This window comes from Coregonus lavaretus (genome assembly GCF_964263955.1).
Source record: "Coregonus lavaretus genome assembly, chromosome: 20".
In the NCBI taxonomy this organism is placed as follows: Eukaryota; Metazoa; Chordata; class Actinopteri; order Salmoniformes; family Salmonidae; genus Coregonus; species Coregonus lavaretus.
In genome coordinates this window covers 11,580,309-11,605,630 of record NC_140007.1, presented here as the reverse complement: position 1 = coordinate 11,605,630, position 25,322 = coordinate 11,580,309, and the positions used below count along the sequence as shown (strand labels likewise).

Below are 25,322 nucleotides of genomic sequence, written 5' to 3'. Positions count from 1 at the left end.
TTTGTACACTCAGTGTATACACAAATGGTTCTCTACAAATATTTTGTTTTGTGGGGTTTAGGTTTTGGTTGCTGGCAGATCTGTTTTAGTGTTTAGTTGCATGGATGGCTCTTTTACAGCTCCACAGGGAGATCTTACATGTTTATGGTAATTGTTCAGAAAACACAGTCAGGGAACATTTTACGAGTGATCGATCAGTCATACTGATAAATGCTGAAAACCCTTATCTGAAACAGTCAAGGGGCTCTATTTTATCAAACCTTACGCAATGGTAAGTCTAAGCACTGGCGATAGCGCTATATAGGTTCAGGGGTGTGTCAGAAATACTTTTGCTATTTTCACAGCCAGAATTATGAGCGCAGTAGCTGGCGGTGGCGTGAAAGCTCTGGGTTTAGATTAACAAACAAGTTGTATGTGTGATGAGGGCTTGGCCACTCACTGGCCAATCAACACATTCCATAGTCTAATACTGCATGCAATTGTCTCAAGTTCTCTAGGTTATTGACGGGCTTTGCGTTGTCATCAACTCCAATTCAGCTGGGGGAATGGAACGTTCTAGTCCTGGTCCATTGTGGTGTCCTAGTCCATTGTGGATTGATACTACAGTTTATTAAATAGTATAGGCTACAGTAACAAGTAACGTAACTGTCTGCATCATGTCTACTTCCAGCTTATACATACTATAAACATTTTATGGACACAATCTATTTGACAATAGTCATATTTTGTTTGTTTTTAGTCCTGTCCTTCCTCTACCCTCAACCTCTCTCATCTAATTCTAGTTTGATTTCTATTTACCATATATTTTTAACTGTGCTGTTTCACAAAAATTCTGAACCTATATACATTTTACGGACACAGTATATTTTACATGAGTTATCTTGTTGTTATTAGTCCCACCCTTCAGCTCCATTCAACCCCTCCCATCTATCTCTTAACACCATCCATATTGGATTTCCATTTGCCATATATTTTCAACTGTACTGTGATGTTTCACAAAAGTTCTGAACCTTTCTATTCTCATAGTTTCTACAGATTGTAAATTAAAGATAAACATTTTTACGAAAAATATTATTATATTATTGATCGATTGACTATGACTTTTCAGATCACCCAGTAGTGCTATCTGCAGGGTTAGCTCCAGGTAAATATTGCAATCCTTTAGCCATTCCTGGACCTGTGACCAAAAACAAGCTACATATGGACAGTACCAAAACAAATCATATAATGACTCTGTCTCTTTGCAGCAAAATCTGCAGAGCTGGGAAGGTTGTATCCCCCATATATATAACATTCTATTGGTTGCTAGATTTTTGTATATTCATTTAAATTGAAGAATTCTAAGTTTTGAATACTGCGTCGTTTTGCGTATCAGTTCATAAACCATGTGCCATGGAATCGGTACATCGAAAATCTCTTCCAAACTATTTTGCAATCTATATGGCATAGCTGTCCATTTTTTGGTCCTTAAATGAAACTGGTATACTTTTTTATTTATCACAATTTTATTTAACCAATTTTGGTCTTTCATGTAGGGCCGACAGACAAGTTCCTTACAGCCAGCGTTTCCTCAATAGCCTTTTGGAGTGTTTGGAGTGTTGGCAGTCAACATTGTTATAATTGGCTTCAACGAGCTACGTGTGTTTATGCATCGCACTTCTCCTAAAATAAAAAACGTCAGGCTCCCGTAAATTGTATTGTATGTGTGAGGCACGTTCTCAATAAGCAAAATATAACCTAGGCCTACCGTTGATATTGCATTGTAGGACTGAATAATTGAAATAAGTTTGGAGGAGCTCATCTTTGGTAACCAGTTGAGAGGGGCTCTTAGAAGATGGGGATGGATACTTGAACAAGCAAAATGAAGTATGCAGGTAGGCATAAGTGTGTATGTTTTAGGATGTGCAGTATATTTTCAATTCAAGGCACTCATTTAAACACCTTTTATGGATAGGCTACTTTGCAAGGCCAGGATAAAAAAGACAAGATGCATTGCTGTTGAACCAGCCTTAGTAGCCAGTGTGCTACTAAGGCTGGTTGACGAAATTGCAAACTAACGTGCGTAAATAGAGCCCAAGAGGTATTTGGAGTACAAATCCTTTGACCTAAGCCTCTCTAAATCATTTTGCTGAGACTATGTTATGAAGGTTGCTAAGGTTACTGGCTGTGTTGAAACAGGATATATTTTAACAAGATCTTCCTCTCAAACCGTCGAACTCAGTTTGGGGCTGCTGACGTTATGAGCAGGGTGGCCCCAAACAACTATGTGACTTAATATACAGGACAGGAGTGGTCTACAATGTACGTGACTCTGTTACACTGTAGTTGTTAACTATTTATACCCAAACCAGCCGTGGTATATATCTCTCTCTTTCTTTCTCTCTCTCTCTTTCTCCCTCACCTCTCTGTCTGTCTCCCTCTCTGTTCTCCAGGAAATGCAAGCAACTCATTTCTGAATACAGAGGGTAATGGAGACATCTTACTGTATGGTACATGTGTACCACAGGAGGCTGGTGAGAGGAGGACAACTCATAACAATGACTGGAATGAAGTGAATGGAATGGTATCAAACACAAGGTCAATTTGGTTTTATGTCGATACCATTCCATTCATTCAATTCCAGACATTACTATGAGCCCATCCTCCCCAATTAAGGGGCCACCAGCGGCCTGTGATGGGTACTTATTAGCAAGTTCAGAATGTTTGACATTCGTACTTGTGTACTCATATTTTTGGACACAGAAAGAAAATATGAAATGAACAATGTATCACAAAGAGACACACAAACGTTGAGACACCCAGATTGATGTACATTGAAACAGAATAATGTCCTTCTATGACCTTCCTATAACCAAATAGATACACCTTTGAGAAAACTTTTATATTGAAAGATATTTACATATTCTGTGCTAAATAAAGGATTTTATATTTATTGTTTAAATTGTTAATACATATTTTTTTTTCTCAAAAAACATTTCCTCTTCATACCTAGCTATATATTTGTTCTGAGTACTAGGAAGAATAGATATCTGTTATTATTGTCACCATACAGTCAGATCCAAAATTATTGGCACCCTTGATAAAGATGAGCAAAAAAGACTATAAAATAAATAAAATACTATAAAATAAATAATACATTTACATTTACATTACATTTACGTCATTTAGCAGACGCTCTTATCCAGAGCGACTTACAAACACCTTATAGCCAGTGGGATAACCACTTTCCATTTTTTTTTTTTTTTTTTTTTTGGGGGGGGGGGGGGGGGGGGGGGGGGTTGGAGTAAAGGGGGGGGTGGGGGTAGAATGATTACTTTATCCTATCCCAGGTATTCCTTAAAGAGGTGGGGTTTCAAATGTCTCCGGAAGGTGGTGAGTGACTCCGCTGTCCTGGCGTCGTGAGGGAGCTTGTTCCACCATTGGGGTGCCAGAGCAGCGAACAGTTTTGACTGGGCTGAGCGGGAACTATGCTTCCGCAGAGGTAGGGGAGCCAGCAGGCCAGAGGTGGATGAATGCAGTGCCCTCGTTTGGGTGTAGGGACTGATCAGAGCCTGAAGGTACGGAGGTGCCGTTCCCCTCACAGCTCCGTAGGCAAGCACCATGGTCTTGTAGCAGATGCGAGCTTCAACTGGAAGCCAGTGGAGTGTGCGGAGGAGCGGGGTGACGTGAGAGAACTTGGGAAGGTTGAACACTAGACGGGCGGCGGCATTCTGGATGAGTTGTAGGGGTTTAATGGCACAGGCAGGGAGCCCAGCCAACAGCGAGATGCAGTAATCCAGACGGGAGATGACAAGTGCCTGGATTAGGACCTGTGCCGCTTCCTGTGTAAGGCAGGGTCGTACTCTCCGAATGTTGTAGGGCATGAACCTACAGGATCGGGTCACCGCCTTGATGTTAGCGGAGAATGACAGGGTGTTGTCCAGGGTCACGCCAAGGCTCTTCGCACTCTGGGAGGAGGACACAACGGAGTTGTCAACCGTGATGGCGAGATCATGGAACGGGCAGTCCTTCCCCGGGAGGAAGAGCAGCTCCGTCTTGCCGAGGTTCAGCTTGAGGTGGTGATCCGTCATCCATACTGATATGTCTGCCAGACATGCAGAGATGCGATTCGCCACCTGGTTATCAGAAGGGGGAAAGGAGAAGATTAGTTGTGTGTCATCAGCGTAGCAATGATAGGAGAGGCCATGTGAGGATATGACAGTGCCAAGTGACTTGGTGTATAGCGAGAATTGGAGAGGGCCTAGAACTGAGCCCTGGGGGACACCAGTGGTGAGAGCACGTGGTGCGGAGACAGCTTCTCGCCACGCCACTTAGTAGGAGCGACCGGTCAGGTAGGACGCAATCCAAGAGTGAGCCGCGCCGGAGATGCCCAGCTCGGAGAGGGTGGAGAGGAGGATCTGATGGTTCACAGTATCAAAGGCAGCAGACAGGTCTAGAAGGACAAGAGCAGAGGAGAGAGAGTTAGCTTTAGCAGTGCGGAGAGCCTCCGTGACACAGAGAAGAGCAGTCTCAGTTGAATGACCAGTCTTGAAACCTGACTGGTTTGGATGAAGAAGGTCATTCTGAGAGAGATAGCAAGAGAGTTGGCTAAAGACGGCACGCTCAAGAGTTTTGGAGAGAAAAGAAAGAAGGGATACTGGTCTGTAGTTGTTGACATCAGAAGGATCGAGTGTTGGTTTTTTGAGAAGGGGTGCAACTCTCGCTCTCTTGAAGACGGAAGGGACATAGCCAGCAGTCAAGGATGAGTTGATCAGTGAGGTAAGGTAAGGGAGAAGGTCACCGGAGATGGTCTGGAGAAGAGAGGAGGGGATAGGGTCAAGCGGGCAGGTTGTTGGGCGGCCTGCCGTCACAAGTCGCAAGATTTTATCTGGAGAGAGAGGGGAGAAAGAAGTCAAAGCATAGGGTAGGGCAGTGTGAGCAGGACCAGCAGTGTCATTTGACTTAACAAACGAGGATCGGATGTCGTCAACCTTCTTTTCAAAATGGTTGACGAAGTCATCCACAGAGAGCGAGGGGGGGGGGGGGGGGGGATTCAGCAGGGAGGAGAATGTGGCAAAGAGCTTCCTAGGGTTAGAGGCGGATGCTTGGAATTTAGAGTGGTAGAAAGTGGCCTTAGCAGCAGAAACAGATGAAGAGAATGTAGAGAGGAGGGAGTGAAAAGATGCCAGGTCCGCAGGGAGTCTAGTTTTCTTCCATTTCCGCTCGGCTGCCCGGAGCCCTGTTCTGTGAGCTCGCAATGAGTCATCAAGCCACGGAGCTGGAGGGGAGGACCAAGCCGGCCGGGAGGATAGGGGACATAGAGAGTCAAATGATGCAGAAAGGGAGGAGAGGAGGGTTGAGGAGGCAGAATCAGGAGATTGGAGGGAGAAGGATTGAGCAGAGGGAAGAGATGATAGGATGGAAGAGGAGAGAGTAGCGGGAGAGAGAGAGCGAAGGTTGCGATGGCGCATTACCATCTGTGTAGGGGCAGAGTGAGTAGTGTTGGAGGAGAGGGAGAGAGAAAAGGATACAAAGTAGTGGTCGGAGACTTGGAGGGGAGTTGCAGTGAGATTAGTAGAAGAACAGCATCTAGTGAAGATGAGGTCAAGCGTATTGCCTTGTGAGTAGGGGGGGACGGTGAGAGGGTGAGGTCAAAAGAGGAGAGGAGTGGAAAGAAGGAGGCAGAGAGAAATGAGTCAAATGTAGACGTAGGGAGGTTGAAATCCCCCAGAACTGTGAGGGGTGAGCCATCCTCAGGAAAGGAACTTATCAAGGCGTCAAGCTCATTGATGAACTCTCCAAGGGAACCTGGAGGGCGATAGATGACAAGGATATTAAGCTTAAATGGGCTAGTGACTGTGACAGCATGGAATTCAAATGAGGAGATAGACAGATGGGTCAGGGGAAAAATTGAGAATGTCCACTTGGGAGAGATGAGGATTCCTGTGCCACCACCCCGCTGACCAGATGCTCTCGGGGTATGCGAGAACACATGGTCAGACGAGGAGAGAGCAGCAGGGGTAGCAGTGTTTTCAGTGGTAATCCATGTTTCCGTCAGCGCCAAGAAGTCGAGGGACTGGAGGGTAGCATAGGCTGAGATGAACTCTGCCTTGTTGGCAGCAGAACGGCAGTTCCAGAGGCTGCCTGAGACCTGGAACTCCACGTGGGTCGTGCGTGCAGGGACCACCAGGTTAGAGAGGCAGCAGCCACGCGGTGTGAGGCGTTTGTGTAGCCTGTGCGGAGAGGAGAGAACAGGGATAGGCAGAGGCATAGTTGACAGGCTGCAGCAGATGGCTACAATAATGCAGAGGAGATCGGAATGAAATGAACTAAACATCTGGGAAAGGAGAGAGCGGGGCCTCCCTCACCACAACTCCCAAATATAACTCTCCCAACTTCCACCTCCGAAACTATAATTGTTGTAAACTACAGCGGTTCAATGTTTTCTAGGAATAGACTAACTTAGTTTATTCAGCTAGCTAACTAGGTGCAGTATTATTCCGGGAAAAACGTCCGGGCACCTCGTCATAAGACGCCACAGCCAGCTAGCATGCCGGTCTCCAACAACACGGTTTAGCGCCAATACTCAGCCACAACAAACCACCAGTGTATCAACACGCAAGCAGATCGTTCGTGTCCGTGTCTAACGTTGTGGGTTAGTCCCGACAGCTTGAGCGAGTCCGTCGTCAACTTATTCACCCAGTTAGTTAGCTAGGATAGTTAGCAAACTAGCTAGCCATTGCTTTCAGACAAGATAATACAAATACTGAGCTATATTGTATGCTAAAAAAAACGGGGAAATTATATTATTTTATACTAATACAATTACTCAGAGAAAGAGATTTTGTTTAACAAGTAATATTTATTTTCCTAAAAAAGATGGGGCTATTTTGCTTCCACTGGTCCTGGGGCCCTTGTTAAGGTCAATGGAATATAAAATGTAGTCAAATAAAAAAAGGCCCATAATAGTGTCAATCAAAATAATGACTGAATGTTCAATATTATCTTCATGTGCTGTGTCATATAGTCTTAATTTACTGATGTAGCTAACAGCTTGTGATCAGGATGCAGAAGAATGATGTATAGGGAAGTTGTTTTCTCATGCTCTACCACCAAAGGCAGTGTTCAGTGTCAACACCATATTTGCCCATATTTGCCTATATTTCTTAAAGGAACAGTGTCACAAGAAAGTGTTACAAAAGGCTGTTTCCATATCCTTACCAATGCATTAGCCTACAATCTCCACATCCAAACCCATGTACACCATTCCAGGGCATCATAATTACTTGACTTTTTTCCTTTATGTACTCTAATGTTTTCTTACTATGTAACCTACTTTTTATTACTTCAAGGACAATAAAGAGTCAAGGGGGACAAGACAATAATAGGGTCAAAACAAAATGCATGTTTCTCAAGTTTCTCAGCATATTTTAAAAAGACATGCCTTGGTTGAATTATCGAGTCTGCTTAGAAAAACCTGTACAACCACATCGAGGTGTCAAGCATTTGTTTAGGGGGTTAACAGGACTTGCTCTCTCTTTCTCTCTTTCTCCCTCTCTCTGTGTGTGTCTCTCTCTCCCTCACTCTCGCTCTCTCTCTGTGTATGCGTGCGTGCGTAAAGCGGGTGTATATGTGTATGAGAAAGAGAGAGAACATTCCATTTCCATAGAAAAACGGCTGAATATCTAATGTTCCAGAGCTGAACAACCATAACAATCTATAATTTAAACTGGACAAATCCAGTATTTTAACATGAACATTTAACAACAAATGTGCTCCTGAGTGGCGCAGTGGTCTAAGGCACTGCATTGCAGTGCTAACTGTGCCACTAGAGATCCTGGTTCGAATCCAGGCTCTGTCGCAGCCGGCCGCGACCGGGAGACTCATGGGCGGTGCACAATTGGCCCAGCGTCGTCCAGGGTAGGGGAGGGAATGGCCGGCAGGGATGTAGCTCAGTTGATAGAGCATGGCGTTTGCAACGCCAGGGTTGTGGGTTCGATTCCCCCCTAACTGTAAGTCGCTCTGGATAAGAGCGTCTGCTAAATGACTAAAATGTAAATGTTTCTTCTGGGCCTCTGGAAAAACATAATCTATTTTATTCATACATTCTCTGTGTTCCCATAACCTCTAGCTAATACCAGCTCTGCTCTGGACATGCAGAACACGTGGATTGACAGATGGAAAATATATGTTATATATATATATATATAGAGAGAGAGAGAGAGAGAGAGAGGGAGGGGGGGGGGGGAGGGGGGGGGGGGGGGGGAGTGCCTCCGCCACTGGGAAACGCGTTTCAGTCAGTGTGCTTTTGATGTTTCCTCGCGCACGCCTCTCTACTATTCTTCACCCTACCAGCAGCCACGCAACATCAGCCGAAAGCGCGGAGAAGGCAGAGCCGTGTGTGAGAAAGCGCAACTTTACAGACCTTTCAGGACAATAAGGTTGGTCAACTTTTTTTTGACATTCATCATCATTACAAAAACTAGTCCTGCATGCATTGCTTCCATTTCGTGTTGTCACCTCAGCCTCTGAATACTGTTTCAACAGACACAATGTTGCTTATAACAATGTGACAAATGTGACGAGTATGCCAATTACATCACAAAAATGTCACGTTTTGTTACATTGTTATAAGTAGCAACATGGTTGTTGAAACAATATTCAGAGGTGGAAGGGGGACCCATATGGCCCAATATAAATATCCCATTCAGCCTGTCAAAAATAACATCAAAGGGTTTCTGGCATTTCTGGCTAAATATTTATCTCAGTTAAGTCACAGGAGGTTGAGTTTTTTGTAGGCTATTTGACGCCACTTTTGACAGTGCCAAAACTGGTAGTGTGAGTCGACAGTGTCACATCATGTCTCTTGAGACTGTAATCTATCTAGTCCCTATCTACCAATATTTATATCAGTGGCACTGCCATCAATAGATCATTGACCCATAAGCTATTCCAAGGCGCACATTGGATAAAATTAACATTTGGTATCACAAGCCTACATCAACTTGACGTAGGTTATTATTAGGCTATAGCTGAAACTAGACCTCAGGAAATAGCGCGGTCTATTTTTATTGACAGACTCTTTTCCACGACATTCATTCTGTAGCCTACATTCTTCATAAACTTCCGTCTTATCTAACTTTGCTGTTCAAGTATAGACACCTGAGTTGCCTAAACCGTTCACATGATTGGTTAACTGTCTCCACCGAGCTAGGTTCATCTGCTTTTAGTTTTAATGCACCGTATTGCTGGAACAAAATTCTAAATAAATGTTCATCTTGATGTTCTGGTGCCGTTCAGCAATTTAAAGTATTGATTGTGGACTTATTTGTGGAGGAATGTAACTGTTTTTCTGGGTGATTTGTCGTGTTTTATTTGTGATTCCCATGACAGTATTTCTGTATTTTAATGTGTATATGTTTGGGTATAATGTGTAGGCTTATATTTATGTTGTATATACACTTTTGTAAAAGAGACCTAGGTCTCAATGTTTTCCCTGTTAAAATAAAGGTTAAATAAAAAATTAACTCACCTTGACAGCACTGTAGCCTATTGTTACTGTAACATAGCCTATATGGCAACCCATTGAATGTGCACTTGCCATTGCCATAAAACTCAGCTGCGGTGCGTGGAGGGGGTGGGGTTGTAGTGGATCGTGAATGTGATCACAGTCACCCGAGGAGAGGAGAGTTGAACATAGGTTTATGGTTCCATGACGTATGTCGCTGTATTGAATTGAAAGCATTCCTTCGGAGCCGCTGAGTCGCTTTCTGCTGAGCGCCAGCTGGCGAATTAATTAAAAATAGCAAACAATGAATGTCTTGGTCACTTGCTTGTTTTTCGCCGGTCTGTCATACCTGTACAGCACCGACCTACTATCCGTTCTCCATGTTTATGTTGCAGAGTGGGTCCTAGGCGCCTACATGCCTGAACCAGAAGATCCGCGGCGGACTCCGCAAGGTGTCTCCTACGCCGACCTGAAGCACTTCGTCAACGCCGACGGACAGCACTTGTTCTGCCGCTACTGGGAGCCGGAGGCCCCCCCAAGGTCAGTGGATGAAATGTCATGTGAGGTGTAAAACCAGACATGTATGGCATGCTAGAGACTATGACAGACTCAAATAAGATAGACCCTAATGTTTTCCATTCGGTGAGTTATATGCTCCTCTGCTTGCCCCCTGCCCCCTGCCCCCTCACCCCATAACACCCATCTAAAATAGAACAGACTCCACTACATCAGAGAGTTGGCCCTGGAAACAGAGAGGCCCACACAACATCTGGACTGTAGTGTCACACCAAACCATGGAACCTGCAGTATAACGGACTCTTAACCGCTAGGCTACCTGCCATTTTAGTTTTCTATAAACCACTGCTTGTGATGTGAGCCTAATCCTTGTTTGTGGGCGGATTGAGAATCTCTCTCGCATCACACACACAGCTCCTGTCACATAGGCTACAACATGTCACTGCTAGTTTATGAGTCGTTTACATACCTGCTCTGCAGTCTAGTGGCTGTTACTTTGGCAACCATTTATCCTCCTTAGCAGCACAGTCCTACTACAGACATACAGTTACTGTGGTTACCACAGTAACAGCCGCTAGACCACAGTGCAGGCATGTAAACGGTTGCTGTTGTTGTTGTGTAAGATGTGGGTCTACTGTACTTGCTGTAATATGCCATTCACCAACTTGCCCCCCGCCCCCTTACCTCTCAGACCTTCTTCTCCCCTACCAACTCCCTTACCAACCCACACGTGCACTCCGTTCCATCAGAGCAGGCCACCTTGTTATCCCCAGGTCGAAGCTCCAGCTTCGGCGACAGGGACTTCTCCAGGGTTGCTCCTAGGTATTGGAACTGATTCCCTCCAGCCATCCGTGAGTCGGAGTCCATCACTATCTTTCAGTCCCTCCTAAATCCCCACGTCTTTGACAAGGCCAACCCTTAAACACCCCCACCCCCCTCCCCCCCACATACAAGCAAAGCAATACACTACAAAGACACTCCTCTCTTCACCATACTGAGCAGCACCTAACCCAAACCCTTACCCTACCTCTTACCCTAAACCGGGTTCGTATCCAAATCCCAACCCTACCCTCCCCATACACTGAGACATCACACTCTTTCCCTTCTTTGAGCCCACCCTTCGCTTTAGTCATGTTTTTGTTTTGACTTTTAATTTCTAAAATTGTAAAGTGACTTTGGGTCCTTGAAAAGTGCTATAGAAGTCCCATTTATTATTATTATTATTATTATTATTATTATTATTATTATTATTATTATTATCGGTCCCTAGAGTACCGCTAATTTAATTACTTCTATTAACAGTAGTGTGGGTCAGTTTATAGCAGTGCACTTTTATAGTAGTTTGTTTAGCACGAGTTATAGTTTAGACTGGAGGCTAATTTTGGCATCTCATATGGGGTGGGAAAGGCAGATAGAAACATATTTTAGGGCTTTCTGTTCATGTGGTGGCATCATCTATAAAAAAAAAATAACATTTGGTATAGATATCTACAAGCTATCCTATGGATTCTCCCCTTTATGATAAGGAATTCTGTGATCTTCAGCCTCAGGTTTTAAAGATTGGAATAAAATAAATGCTTGTTTACAAATGTAACATCAAATTCATGCAACTTCTACCATACATGTCCATTGATGACATCGCTGACTGGGCATTTAGAGACTAGAGAGTGAGGAACTGCTGGTGGAAAGAAGTAGGTGAAAGGTGCCGGGAGAGGGGAGGGCACCTTTACAATGATTGACAGATCTTTCAATAAATAATCTGGGGGCTTTGAACCAGTGAGATCTGATGCTGTCTGTGTATACAAAGGGCCGTAGCTACATACAGTGCCTTCAGAAAGTATTCATACCCCTTGACTTATTCCACATTTTGTTGGAATAGCCTGAATTAAAAATGGATTGAATATATGTTTTTTCTCACCCATCTATACACAATAAATAATGACAAAGTAAAAACATGTTTGTACATTTCTTTGTACATTTCTTTACAATGAAATACCGAAATATCTCATTTACATAAGTATTCACACCCTTGAGTCAATACTTTGTAGTAGCATCTTTCGCAGCGTTTAAAGCTTTGAGTCTTTCTGGGTAAGTCTCTAAGAGCTTTCCACACCTGGATTGTGCAACAACATTTGACCATTATTATTTTCAAAATTCTTCAAGCTCTGTCAAATTTGTTGTTGATCATTGCTAGACAACCGTTTTCAGGTCTTGCCATAGATTTTCAAGTAGATTGAAAGGTTGGTCATGGCTCACATCAACACCATTATCCCAGAAACCCTAGACCCACTCCAATTTGCATACCGCCCCAACAGATCCACAGATGATGCAATCTCTATTGCACTCCACACTGCCCTTTCCCACCCGGAAAAGAGGAACACCTATGTGAGAATACTATTCATTGACTACAGCTCAGCGTTCAACACCATAGTGCCCTCAAAGCTCATCACTAAGCTAAGGACCCTGGGACTAAACACCTCCCTCTGCAACTGGATCCTGGATTTCCTGACGGGCCGCCTCCAGGTGGTAAGGGTAGGTAACAACACATCTGCTACGCTGATCCTCAACATGGGGCCCCTAAGGGGTGCGTGCTCAGTCCCCTCCTGTACTCCCTGTTCACCCATGACTGCATGGCCAGGCACGACTCCAACACCATCATTAAGTTTGCTGATGACACAACAGTGGTAGGCCTGATCACCGACAATGATGAGACAGCCTGCAGGGAGGAGGTCAGAGACCTGGCCGTGTGGTGCCAGGATAACAACCTCTCCCTCAACGTGATCAAGACAAAGGAGATGATTATGGACTACAAGAAAAAGAAGAGGACTGAGCACGCCCCCATTCTCATTGACGGGGCTGTAGTGGAACAGGTTGAGAGCTTCAAGTTCCTTGGTATCCACATCACCAACAAACTGTCATGGTCCAAACACACCAAGACAGTCGTGAAGAGGGAACAACAAAGCCTATTCCCCCTCAGGAGACTAAAAAGATTTGGCATGGGTCCTCAGATCCTCAAAAAGTTATACAGCTGCACCATCGAGAGCATCCTGACTGGTTGCATCACTGCCTTGTATGGCAACTGCTCGGCCTCCGACCGCAAGGCACTACAGAGGGTAGTGCGTACGGCCCAGTACATCACTGGGGCCAAGCTTCCTGCCATCCAGGACCTCTATACCAGGCGGTGTCAGAGGAAGGCCCTAAAAATTGTCAAAGACTCCAGCCACCCTAGTCATAGACTGTTCTCTCTGCTACTGCACGGCAAGCTGTACCGGAGCGCCAAGTCTAGGTCCAAAAGGCTTCTTAACAGCTTCTACCCCCAAGCCATAAGACTCCTGAACAGCTAATCATGGCTACCCAGACTATTTGGTGGTCCTCTGTAGCTCAGCTGGTAGAGCACGGCGCTTGTAACGCCAAGGTAGTGGGTTCGATCCCCGGGACCACCCATACACAAAAATGTATGCACGCACGACTGTAAGTCGCTTTGGATAAAAGCGTCTGCTAAATGGCATATTATTATTATTATTATTTGCATTGTCCTCCCCACCCCCTCTTTTACACTGCTGCTACTCTGTTTATTATCTATGCATAGTCACTTTAACTCTACCCACATGTACATATTACCTCAATTACCTCGACTAACCTGTGACCCCGCACATTGACTCTGTACCGGTACCCCCTGTATATAGCCTCCCTACCGTTATTTTATTTTACTGCAGCTCTTTTATTATTAGTTATTTTAATTTTTTACTTATCTATTTTTTACTGAACACTTATTTTTTCTTAAAACTGCATTGTTGGTTAAGGGCTTGTAAGTAAGCATTTCACTGTAAGGTCTACACCTGTTGTATTCGGCACATGTGGCAAATAACATTTTATTTTATTTTATTTGAGATTTAAGTCAAAACTGTAACCCGGCCACTCATGAACATTCACTATCTTCTTGGTAAGCAACTCCAGCATTGATTAGTACTTTTGTTTTAGGTTATTGTCCTGCTGAAAAGTGAATTCATCTCCCAGTGTCGGGTGGAAAACAGACTGAACCAGGTTTTCCTTTAGGATTTTGCCTGTGCTTAGCTCTACTCCATTTTTAAAATCTTGATAAACTCCCCAGTCCTTAACGATTACAAGCATACCCATGACATGATGCAGCCACCACTATTCTTGAAAATATAGAGAGTTGTACTCAGTAATGTGTTGTGTTGGATTTGCCCCAAACATAACACTTTGTATTCAGGACAAAAAGTGAATTGCTTTGCTACATTCTTTGCAGTATTACTTTAGTGCCTTGTTGCAAACAGGATGCTTGTTTTGGAATATTTTTATTCGTACAGGCTTCCTTCTTTTCACTTTTGACTGTGCCTTTAAACAGCTTGGAAAATTCCAGAAAATTATGTAATGGCTTTAGAAGCTTCTAATAGGCTAATTGACATCATTTGAGTCAATTGGAGGTGTACCTGTGGATGTATTTCAAGGCCTACCTTCAAACTCAGTGCCTATTTGCTTGACATCATGGGAAAAGCAAAATAAATCAGCCAAGACCTCAGAAAAGAAATTGTAGACCTCCACAAGTCTGGTTCATCCAACTTATTGTGGGAAGCTTGTGGAAGGCTACCCGAAATGTTTGACCCAAGTTAAACAATTTAAAGGCAATGCTACCAAATACTAATTGAGTGTATGTAAACTTCTGACCCACTGGGAATGTGATGAAATAAATAAAAGCTGAAATAAGTAATTCTCTCTACTATTATTCTGACATTTCACATTCTTAAAATAAAGTGGTGATCCTAACTGACCTAAGACAGGGAATTTTTACTAGGATTAAATGTCAGGAATTGTGAAAAACTGAGTTTAAATGTATTTGGCTAAGATGTATGTAAACTTCCGACTTCAACTGTATATAGTACCAGTCAAAAGTTTGGACACACCTACTCATTCAAGGGTTTTTCTTTATTTTTTTACTATTTTCTACATTGTAGAATAATAGTGAAGACATCAAAACTATGAAATAACACATATGGAATCATGTAGTAACCAAAAAAGTGTTAAACAAATCAAAATATATTTTAGATTCTTCAAAGTAGCCACCCTTTGCCTTGATGACAGCTTTGCACACTCTTGGCATTCTGTCAACCAGCTTCATGAGGAATGCTTTTCCAACAGTCTTGAAGGAGTTCCCACATATGCTGAGCACTTGTTGGGTGCTTTTCCTTCACTCTGCGGGCCAACTCATCCCAAACCTTCTCAATTGGGTTGTGGTCAGGGGATTGTGGAGGCCAGGTCATCTGATGCAGCACTCCATCACTCTCCTTCTTGGTCAAATAGCCCTTACACATCCTGGAGGTGTGTTTTGGGTCATTGTCCTTTTGACAAACAAATGATAGTCCCACTAAGCGCAAACCAGATGGGATGGCATATCACTGCAGAATGCTGTGGTAGCCATGCACCTTGAATTCTAAATAAATCACTGACAGTGTCAGCAGCAAAGCATCCCCACACCATCACACCTCCTCCTCCATGCTTCATGGTGGGAACCACACATGCGGAGATCATCCGTTCAGCTACTCTGCATCTCACAAAGACACAGCGGTTGGAACCAAAAATCTCAAATTTGAACTCATCAGACCAAAGCACAGATTTCCACCGGTCTAATGTCCATTGCTCATGTTTCTTGGCCCAAACAAGTCTCTTCTTATTATTGGTGTCCTTTAGTAGTGGTTTCTTTGCAGCAATTCAACCATGAAGGTCTGATTCTTGCCATCTCCTCTGAACAGTTGATGTTGAGATGTGTCTGTTACTTGAACTCTGTGAAGCATTTATTGGGCTGCAATCTGAGGTGCAGTTAACTCTAATGAATTTATCCTCTCCAGCAGAGATAACTCTGGGATTTCCTTTCCACACTCAATTAGCCCATGTCAGTAAGTCTTCATGACTGTAAGTCGCTTTGGATAAAAGCGTCTGCTAAATGGCATATTATTATTATATTATCAGTAAAAAAAATAATAGATAGGTAAATTAGTCTAGTTAGTCCAGCCAGCTATCTAAACTTGTAGTAATCATGGCCGAATTACCGACTGGGTAGCTTAAAGGCTGGCAGATGGCAATACTGAGTTGTTAAATTATTATTATTATATGTTTTTGCTGGTAGATCAGCTTTAATATTGCAGATAGATTGTGGCTTCCATTAATGTAATTGTGTGCATCATTTCCAATCCCCCATATTTATTTTTTGTAAATATATGTATAAAATATATTTATTATTTTCCCCTAACCCTACCACCCCTCCCCTAATTACAGTACATTAATGGACAACAACACTTAGGCCTCTACTTCCAGCTTATACATACTATTTACATTTTATGGACACAGTATATTTTACAATAGTTATCTTTTGTTTGTTTTTAGTCCCATCCTTCAGCTACCCTTAACCCCTCCCATCTATCTCTGAAGACCATTCAGTTTTGATTTCTATTTGCCATATATTTTTCAACTGTGCTGTTTCACAAAAGTTATCAATTTATATACATTTTACGGACACAGTATATTTTACATGAGTTATCGTGTTATTTTTAGTCCCAACCTTCAGCTCCACTCAACCCCTCCCATCTGTCTCTGAACACCATCCAGTTTTGATTTCTATTTGCCATATATTTTTCAACTGTGCTGTGATGTCGTTTCATCTTACCATCCAAAGGCATTGTATGCAGCCGGCTATACACTCGTATCCCCCGTGGACCGGTTCGTACATAAAACATTCTCCATCCAGGATGCAAAGGAGTCCATTTCCACCTTACCTCGATTTAATGGTGAGAAGGTGAAAAAATGAAGTGGAAAATATGTATACTTTTCTTTATGAAACACCATTTTCCACCACCATGCTAGAGTGGCTAATACCTAGGAATACTAGTCCCGGCTGTTGTGTATCACGTACAGCCAATCAGGTTGCAGCACTGTTGTTTACCCCTGGCTAAACGTGGGGAGCAAGATTAGGAAGAAGCATTAGCCACTCAAGCATGGTGGTGGAAAATAGTGTTTCATAAAGAAAGTACGCATATTTTCCCTGTTTTTTTCTGCCTACGAGTGTATAGCCGGCTGCATACAATGCCTTTGGATGGTAAGATGAAACAACTTAATATCGCCATCCTGCAGGCTTTGGGCTGCTACCGACCGGCACACAGGGCAGGTGCCCAGGGGCCCAGACCTTCAGGGGGCCCCATTTATTTTGTTAGTCAATCTCACTCAGATATCATATTAAGCCATGGCAAAATGTGTAGAATTGCAGGAAATTAGCTTTAAAACTTCAAAAACAGTTGTTCTGTAAAGCAAACTTATTTGTTTACCTTTTGTTAATAAAATACTTTTTCTGCTAACAGATCCCTCTGTACAGTACGTATGCAATTATAGTTTTTAATCCCAGTGCTGAGTTAATGTGAGTTGAGATGTAGTGGCTAATTGTATAGCTCAGGGGTTCCCAAACCTTTTTGGCCCACGACCCCATTTTGATATCTGAAAATGCTTGTGACCCCAACCATGTGAAAACAATTGTGTAATTAAGTAAGTATCTCTGATTGTCTTCTCAACTCACTATCACATACTTTTAATGTGGGGCTATGACAGTCAGTGGCAAATTAGTCTGGCATAATGTATCTTATCTCACCACCACTAATGAGATGGGTGTGCTTGATGCATGTTGCGTTGAAGCTTCTCAAAGTCAGGGGGCGTGGTCGACAGTGCGCACCTCATCTCTGCTGTCACATCCAACCTGGATCGATATTTGGTTTTAATGCAGACGAGAGCACTGAATCCAGCTTCACACAGATATGGCAAAGGAGCTTTATGGTGCTTTCAAGAAAACTGTGAACTCTAAAAAATACAAGGTCAAATCATGACGTCAGTGATCTTCAGGTTAGAAAGTCAGAGCTCTAGAAAGAGGCCCGAGTTCCCGGGTTGGAATTCTGAGTTGGATGAACGTTCAAAACAATTTTTCCCAGTCGGAGCTTGTTTTTTTCTGAGTTCCCTGTTGTCTTGAACGCACTGAAGTCGGAGGTCAGAGATTTCCTAGTTCCCAGTTCCCAGTTGTTTTGAACGCGGCATTAATGCTCAGAGGGAGACGGCAGGGTATTCCCTTTGAGTCAGGAACCAAAACTCCTCCGTAGTGACCCGTTAATGCATTCGGTCACATGAAAGTTCCATCAGCTGTTCGATTTCACTTACCGGCATGTCAACTGAGCAAGGAACACAGTCAAATGGATTGGAAAGTAGGTCCCAAAGTGCTCTTCCAAGCGTTGGAGGTGAGCAGTCATCACTCGTGTGGGACACTTACTGATGCTGTTTTCTGTTTAGAAACATGCACAGCCGAGGGAAGGGGCATGGTTGGCTTTTGAAAGACTCTGTCTCCAATAAGAATTATTTCCTCTGAATCGACTGATTCGGTCACTCATCTGTAGAATGTTTTTGTATATCCTATGTCTGTTACATATAGGCAAGGAGACACATTTTCTTTTCATTACACATGAGAAAAAAGAAGAAACCTGCACACTGTTCTTGCTAGTATCACTGCTCTTTATTAAGCTTTACGTATCGGCCTCAAGGCCTTCGTCAGAGCTCTGAGCTATTCAACTGTTACCATGCACCTGCAACAAAGGTAGCTCAGATGCCTTTTGAACTTTTCATTACACAGAAAGTCAACCAAGTCTGGTTTTTTACATCCATTGTGAATGACAACAGTTCCTCTTTCAATGCAAAAAATATTACCAACATTCCCCCTCGACAACCACCAAGCCTCGGTGTGAAATAGAGCATTGTCATGCTCTGATCCAATATCTCCACATAGTTTTGCAAACAGGCGTGCGGCAGTGGACGTGGTTTGATGTAGTTTACAATCGAAGTTACCTGCTGCAGTACATCTCCGAGTTCTGTGCTCAGCTCTTTTGTCGCTAGTTGCTCTCGGTGTATCATACAATGTGTCCATATGGCAGAGGGAGGGAGTGCAGAGGCTTGCCCGCCATCCTGCCATAGGAGCCCCATCTGTGCAAAAGCCCACCATTCGATCCCATGGAATCTGTTTTTTGTCAATATAGACACGCAGCACACTGAATATCCCCTGTGCTGTTTCATGCTCGGGAATTGTGAGACAGAACAATATGTCCTCGTGAATAGCATTCGCCGACATGTATAGCAAACAAAAGTCAATGCATGGGCATCTCGGCCTTCACAGCTAATGTCCATTTGGAGAGCATAAGCTGTGGTTTTTGAGTCGTTCAGTCAGAGTTTCCTCTTGATTGCTAGCAATAACATAAATTCTTTGTTTAACAGTGTTATCTGACAAAGGTATTGATGTGAGTTTCTGTGCCTCTGCTCCCCACACATTGTTTTCACCATATCAACTGCAGCCAGTAATATCAAAGACTCTGCTATAGTGTGTGGTTTCATAGCGTAGCGGGCCTAGTCATTCACCGTGGGAATGATTCAAGTGCAACGGTCAAGTGCGGCCTTTTCCCATGATGTAAGGGCGCTCTCTAGTTGAATTGTATCTTTTAGATTTGAATAATTTTCATTTAGATTTTTAAGGTTAACCACATTACAATGATTTTGAGAAACAAAGACGATATTATGATATATATATTTTTGTATATATATTTTTTTTCTCCAGGATTTGGGAAATTCCCCCGCGAGCCCATTTTTATATCAGGCAACCCCACATGTGGCCGCGACCCCGAGTTTGGGAACCGCTGGTATAGCTAATAGGCTCATGTGTTTCTAGATCGACTGAGGTGAATGAAGCTACAGCAACCAATGTGATAATGGCTTGTTGTTGCTGTTCTCCAAATAGCATTTTATAATTTTTTATTGTATAGAAATGCTGTAAATGAGCTTCAACTTTCTTCAACTTTCTTGGACATTTGAAGAATTTCCAATACCCCCTGTCCGGACCTCACTAAAACTAAGACCCTGGCTACGGCCCTGGCTCCACACACACGCACACACACACACAGACTAGCGGTTAGAGCGTTGGGCCAGTAACCGAAAGGTTGCTTGTTCGAAATCCCGAGCTGACAAGGTGAAAAATCTGTCCTTGAGCAAGGCACTTAAACCTAATTGCTCCAGGGTCATGATTGATAATGGCAGACCCTGGCCATGACCCCACTCTCCGAGGGTGTCTCAGGGAGAGTTGGGATATGCATAAAACACATTTCCAATTCATACATGCGTGTTAATACACACTTATACCATGGCATTGTTGAATACTCATTTCTGATTGGCTTGAATGGCATTCTAGAGCGTGCATTATGTAAGATTTATCAAGGAGGGGCTATGCGTTCTGTGGAAAATAATGAATGGTGTGGAAGTTGCATTATTTTCCAGAGAACGCACAGAGCCCCGAGTTGATTATCCCTTTTATATCATAATGTAACACATTTGCCACTAGAAATGTGTTCATTTGCCACTAGAAATGTCTTAAACATCTACCAAGTTTACTAAATAGCTACAGCAGTTACTTGGTAACCAAACAAACAGAATTGTTAGTTTAGCTAACCAAGCCATCAGTCCTAGCTTGCTATTATGAACATCAAATTCAACAATACCAATACTGTTTTCAATTTGACTTTTGCTTTCAAAAGCAGCTCAAATAAAACATGTACAAATGTACTATAGCCGTGCAAATATACTGTGCGTTATAGGGAAATAATGCACGCTCTGCCCTTCAAGCCAATCAGAAAGGAGTATTCAACAATGCCAGGGTATAATTGCCTATAACACACAGTGTAATTGCATGGTATAATTCCATGTTCTATTATTTAGCTGCTTTTGAAAGCAAAATTCTAATTGAAAACATTATTGGCATTGTTGAATTCGATTTTCATAATAGCAAGCTAGGATGATGGTTTGGTTAGCTAAGCTAGCAAGTCTGTTTGTTTGGTTACCAAGGCAACTACTGTAGCCATCTAGCTAGCTAGTAAACTTGCTAGTTACTTCAGTGAATGTTGTCACATTTCTACTGGCAAATGAATACATTTCTAGCGGCAAATACAGTATGTTAATTTATAGCCATGGTATAAAAGGGATAATCAACTCAGGGCTCTATGCATTCTCTGGAAAATAATAACTCTGTGGAAGGTCAGTTCCACTCCGCTAACGCGTCATGCAACACACCTTCCACGTTATGCACTATTTTCCAGAGAACGCATAGCCCCTCGTTGATTATCCCTTACACACAGTACATGTGTGAAATATGACAAATATAAACACCCACCAAATTATGTATTATTAATTACACACACACACACACACACACACACACACACACACACACACACACACACACACACACACACACACACACACACACACACACACACACACACACACACACACACACACACACAGTCTGCATATAGTTAAGTGGGGCATTACACAATTGATGTTGATGTTTGGAATCAGGTTTGCAAGAATTTCCTTACCAAACAAGGCAGGCTTGAATGTTTGTCTTACAGCTTTTTTTCTCACTTTCCTTCTCTTTGGCTTTCTCACTGTCTATTACTCTACATACTTTTTCTGCAAGTCTTTCTCTCACATACATACACACACACACACACACACACACACACACACACACACACACACATTCACTCACTCTCTCACTCACTCATTCACAGCTGTAGGATCTTAATTTGAGGCAGTTTGCTACTGCAGGAAAATAATCCTGCAGCAACAGGACATGTAATTATTATGTAGATTATAATTAATGGACATGTTTGTAAGGGTTGATACATCTTTCGTGATCAAAGTGGAAATTACAAACTTCAGAAGCCTTTTTAAACCTCAAATACACTATACGTTTTACATTTACTGCATTGCAGGAAAGTTTCCCTGCAACAGGGTGATCAAATTAAGATCCTACATCTGTACCAAGACGTGCTCATTTGGCTGCTCTGGTTGTAGCAGTATTCACCGTGCTGTCCTCAGACCCCAGCCCAGTCTAGTTAGGGTTTTAACCCTGGAGTGTTGGGTGGCTCAGTCCCTTAATCTGATTAAGATGCCAGTGTTCAGGCCCTGGCCCATCACAACCTTTACATCTACCTCTCCCTACCTCGACCACACACGTACAGGTTGATATGCCATACAGAGTGACTAGTCAGAGTTCAGTCTGCATCTCATAAAGAGGATTATCATCTTGCCTTGTTTTATGCTGTGCGAAAACGTTATGTTCTTTCGGGCTAGAGGCAGCATTTGGGTCTAAGCCACATTCTGGGAGACAAGTGGGTTTCAAATTCCTTGGAGAGAGAGGAAGAGGGAGAGATAGAAAGAGAGAGGGAGGGAGTGGGAGAGAAAGAGAGAGGGAGGAAGAGAAAGAGGGAGGGAAAATTTCGACTCCCCACTCCCATGACACTGAATATACTCACCACAATCCACTGAGATAGGCTCTATAGAAGTCCTATTGTCCCATGTGTGTTGGGAACATTATGTTCACACAAAGGCGCTCTTTGAGCAACTCCTCAGCCAACAAGTGCACGGTAATCTCTAGCTAGCCGGAGGCTCTGAAATAAGAACGAGAGAATGAAAAAGAGAGAGAGAAACTGGAACAGAGAAACTGCTAATGAAGCTTAATGAACAGCTACTCGCTCCCTCTTTTCCATCTCTCTCACTCTCTTCCTTTCACTCTCCTTCTCTGAACACATTCAGACTAATTGCCACTGACTGAGAGCTTCACTCAGTTTTGTAAACTGGTTATAAGCAGGAACTAAAGCCACACTGGCAAGCTGGGTTGGTTCGCCGCTCTTTCCCATGGCTATGTGTCTGTTATTGGAGATTCCTCCTTTGTCTGGTTCCAGTTAACCCTGCTGCTTTGTGGGCAAAAAAGGGTGTGGCACTGTTCAGATAACTGCTTTCACTGGAAGACCAGATGTGGAATGTTTTATTATGATGAAACTCAAGTCCCAACCACGTCCTTCAGATAGAGAGATCACCCACTCGATTAGCGACAATCAAAATAATCTGAGAGCCCTCATCAACAAATTGCAACACTCCCTCTGAATTTTTATATATAATACAAGCGGTGTGCATGAAATGTGACTGACTTCACTCTTCTTCCTCGTGTCCTGCAGGGCTCTGGTGTTTGTGGCACATGGGGCAGGAGAGCATTGTGGGCCGTATGATGAGATCGGCCAGACCCTGAAGGAGCACTCCCTGCTTGTCTTTGCACACGACCACGGTGAGCCAAACACCCTGCAGCAGTGCTGTAGTACTTGGATCCAGGACTCGGACTTGACTCAGACTCAAGTCGCAATTGGACTCGACCAATTGGACTCGACCACTTGTGACTTGGTTGTCAGAAAATCTCTCTCTTTTGCATAATTCAACATACTAGCTACAACAGCAAATGTTAGATAGCTGTATTATCCTTTTAGCATTACAAATGTGCAACACTGTAATGAAATGTTGCTTACAAAATGGTTGGAAAGCAACTTTTGGCACTTCCAAGGGACTTGGGCATCAACTTGGACTCGAGGCTTAGTGACTTGACTACATCACTGCCCTGCAACACTTCTTAGTACAGCCACAAGGGTAGCACTTTATTTTACGGTACAGAAATTGCCACAACAAATACTGGAGAAGTCCTACCCATTGGAACCACATAATTTACTGCTAGTAAAATACCAATGGAAACCTTACCATAGACAAATGTGATACCACGACAATATGTTCATTATCGCTAGAACAGTTTGGAAGTTTCAGTTTAGAATTGGAATGGTGACCCTGAGTGAGTGTCACCCAGTCTCATAGTGAAATAGAGCAGGTCCCAGTTGAGTTGGGGAACAGCTCTAAAGTCAGCGCCAAATGAGAGTTGGAACTCTGTGTTTCCCTCTGATCTAATGAGTGACAGATCCTAGGATGTTAGCCAACACCACACCACAGAGACCTCTGGATATGTCATCTTCATGAATGAATCATTCATATTGTATCAAAGTAGAACTTGATTTATTAACAGGGATTTATAAGGTTATTATACAGTAACGAGAATGGTGTTAATAAATGTTACGTTAAAGGGATTTATTTTTTATTTTGTCTTCGACAGTCAAATGTTTTCCATTGAGTTTCAAAGTAATCACTGAAATATTGAAATCACTAGGTGAGAGTGGGATTTTTGACATGTACGAGCATGCACACAGACACACACTCTTTACTGCAGAAGAACAATGAACAACAGACTGACAGACACCAATGGCTTCCATTGCACCATTATCAGTGGAAGCTATTATGGGGAGAGAAACAAGTGAGAGAGAGAGAGAGGGGGGATGGAAGGATGGAGAATGAGAACGGGTGAATGGCACATGTTCTGAATGTTGAAACTGTAGCTGGTGTTGTGGTGCCATGGCAACGCATCTTTTACATAGCTTCTGCAGCATGTTCAGAGCAAGGTGTTGGAAGGTAATGGGAGGAGGGAGGGACAGCTGGCATGATAACATAGGATGGATTGACACGTAGGGAGATGAGAATGGCTCTCCCTCTCTGTCTCATCTGGCTCATCTGTACAGAGAGTAATGAAGGGTAAAGTGGGAAATGTATTACAATGGTCCCTTGTCTTGTCCTCATCTCTCTCCCCCTCTAAATATCTCTCTCTCTCTCTCTCCCTCTCTCTCTCTCTCCCTCTCTCTCCCTCTCTCTCCCTCTCTCTCTCTCCCTCTCTCTCTCTCCCCCTCTAAATATCTCTCTCTCTCTCTCCCTCTCTCTCTCTCCCCCTCTAAATATCTCTCTCTCTCTCTCTCCCTCTCTCTCCCTCTCTCTCTCTCTCTCTCTCTCTCCCTCTAAATATATATATATCTCCCTCTAAATCTTCTCTCTCTCCCTCTATATCTATCTCTCCCTCTTTTTCACTCCATCAGTTGGCCATGGCCAGAGTGAAGGAGACAGGATGAATATTAAGGACTTCCAGGTGTTTGTCAGAGACTCCCTCCAGCACATTGATCTGATGAAAGGACGACACCCCGACCTGCCTATCTTCATCATCGGACACTCTATGGTACGGTACCTTCTGTAGTCTACTCCCTGACCAAACACTGGGGCCACTCTATGGTATGGTACCTTCTGTAGTCTACTCCCTGACCAAACACTGGGGCCACTCTATGGTATGGTACCTTCTGTAGTCTACTCCCTGACCAAACACTGGGGCCACTCTATGGTACGGTACCTTCTGTAGTCTACTCCCTGACCAAACACTGGGGCCACTCTATGGTACGGTACCTTCTGTAGTCTACTCCCTGACCAAACACTGGGGCCAATCTATGGTATGGTACCTTCTGTAGTCTACTCCCTGACCAAA

The 25,322-nt window shown here is 43.3% G+C and overlaps 2 protein-coding genes across 3 annotated transcripts in view; both read left to right on the top strand.

The window, feature by feature from the left end:
- Positions 1-2,456, top strand: part of slc26a6.1 (solute carrier family 26 member 6, tandem duplicate 1) — a gene marked incomplete at its 3' end in the record, with an annotated part of 32,103 nt that extends 29,647 nt beyond the window's left edge. Inside the window, 1 exon segment of the mRNA XM_084184350.1 lies at positions 2,433-2,456. Within this exon segment, the coding sequence (XP_084040476.1) occupies positions 2,433-2,456 (24 nt within the window).
- A 5,822-nt stretch (positions 2,457-8,278) lies between these two features.
- mgll (monoglyceride lipase) overlaps positions 8,279-25,322 on the top strand; it is a 31,842-nt gene continuing 14,798 nt past the window's right edge. The window contains exons 1-4 of one of the 2 annotated variants that reach the window (XM_084184809.1): positions 8,279-8,420; positions 9,883-10,027; positions 23,107-23,213; positions 24,886-25,022. In XM_084184809.1, the coding sequence (XP_084040935.1) occupies positions 9,903-10,027; positions 23,107-23,213; positions 24,886-25,022 (369 nt within the window). In that variant the 5' untranslated portion in view covers positions 8,279-8,420; positions 9,883-9,902. Of the gene's footprint in view, positions 8,421-9,865; positions 10,028-23,106; positions 23,214-24,885; positions 25,023-25,322 lie in introns of those variants that run through there. The other variant, XM_084184808.1, reaches the window with a different exon arrangement.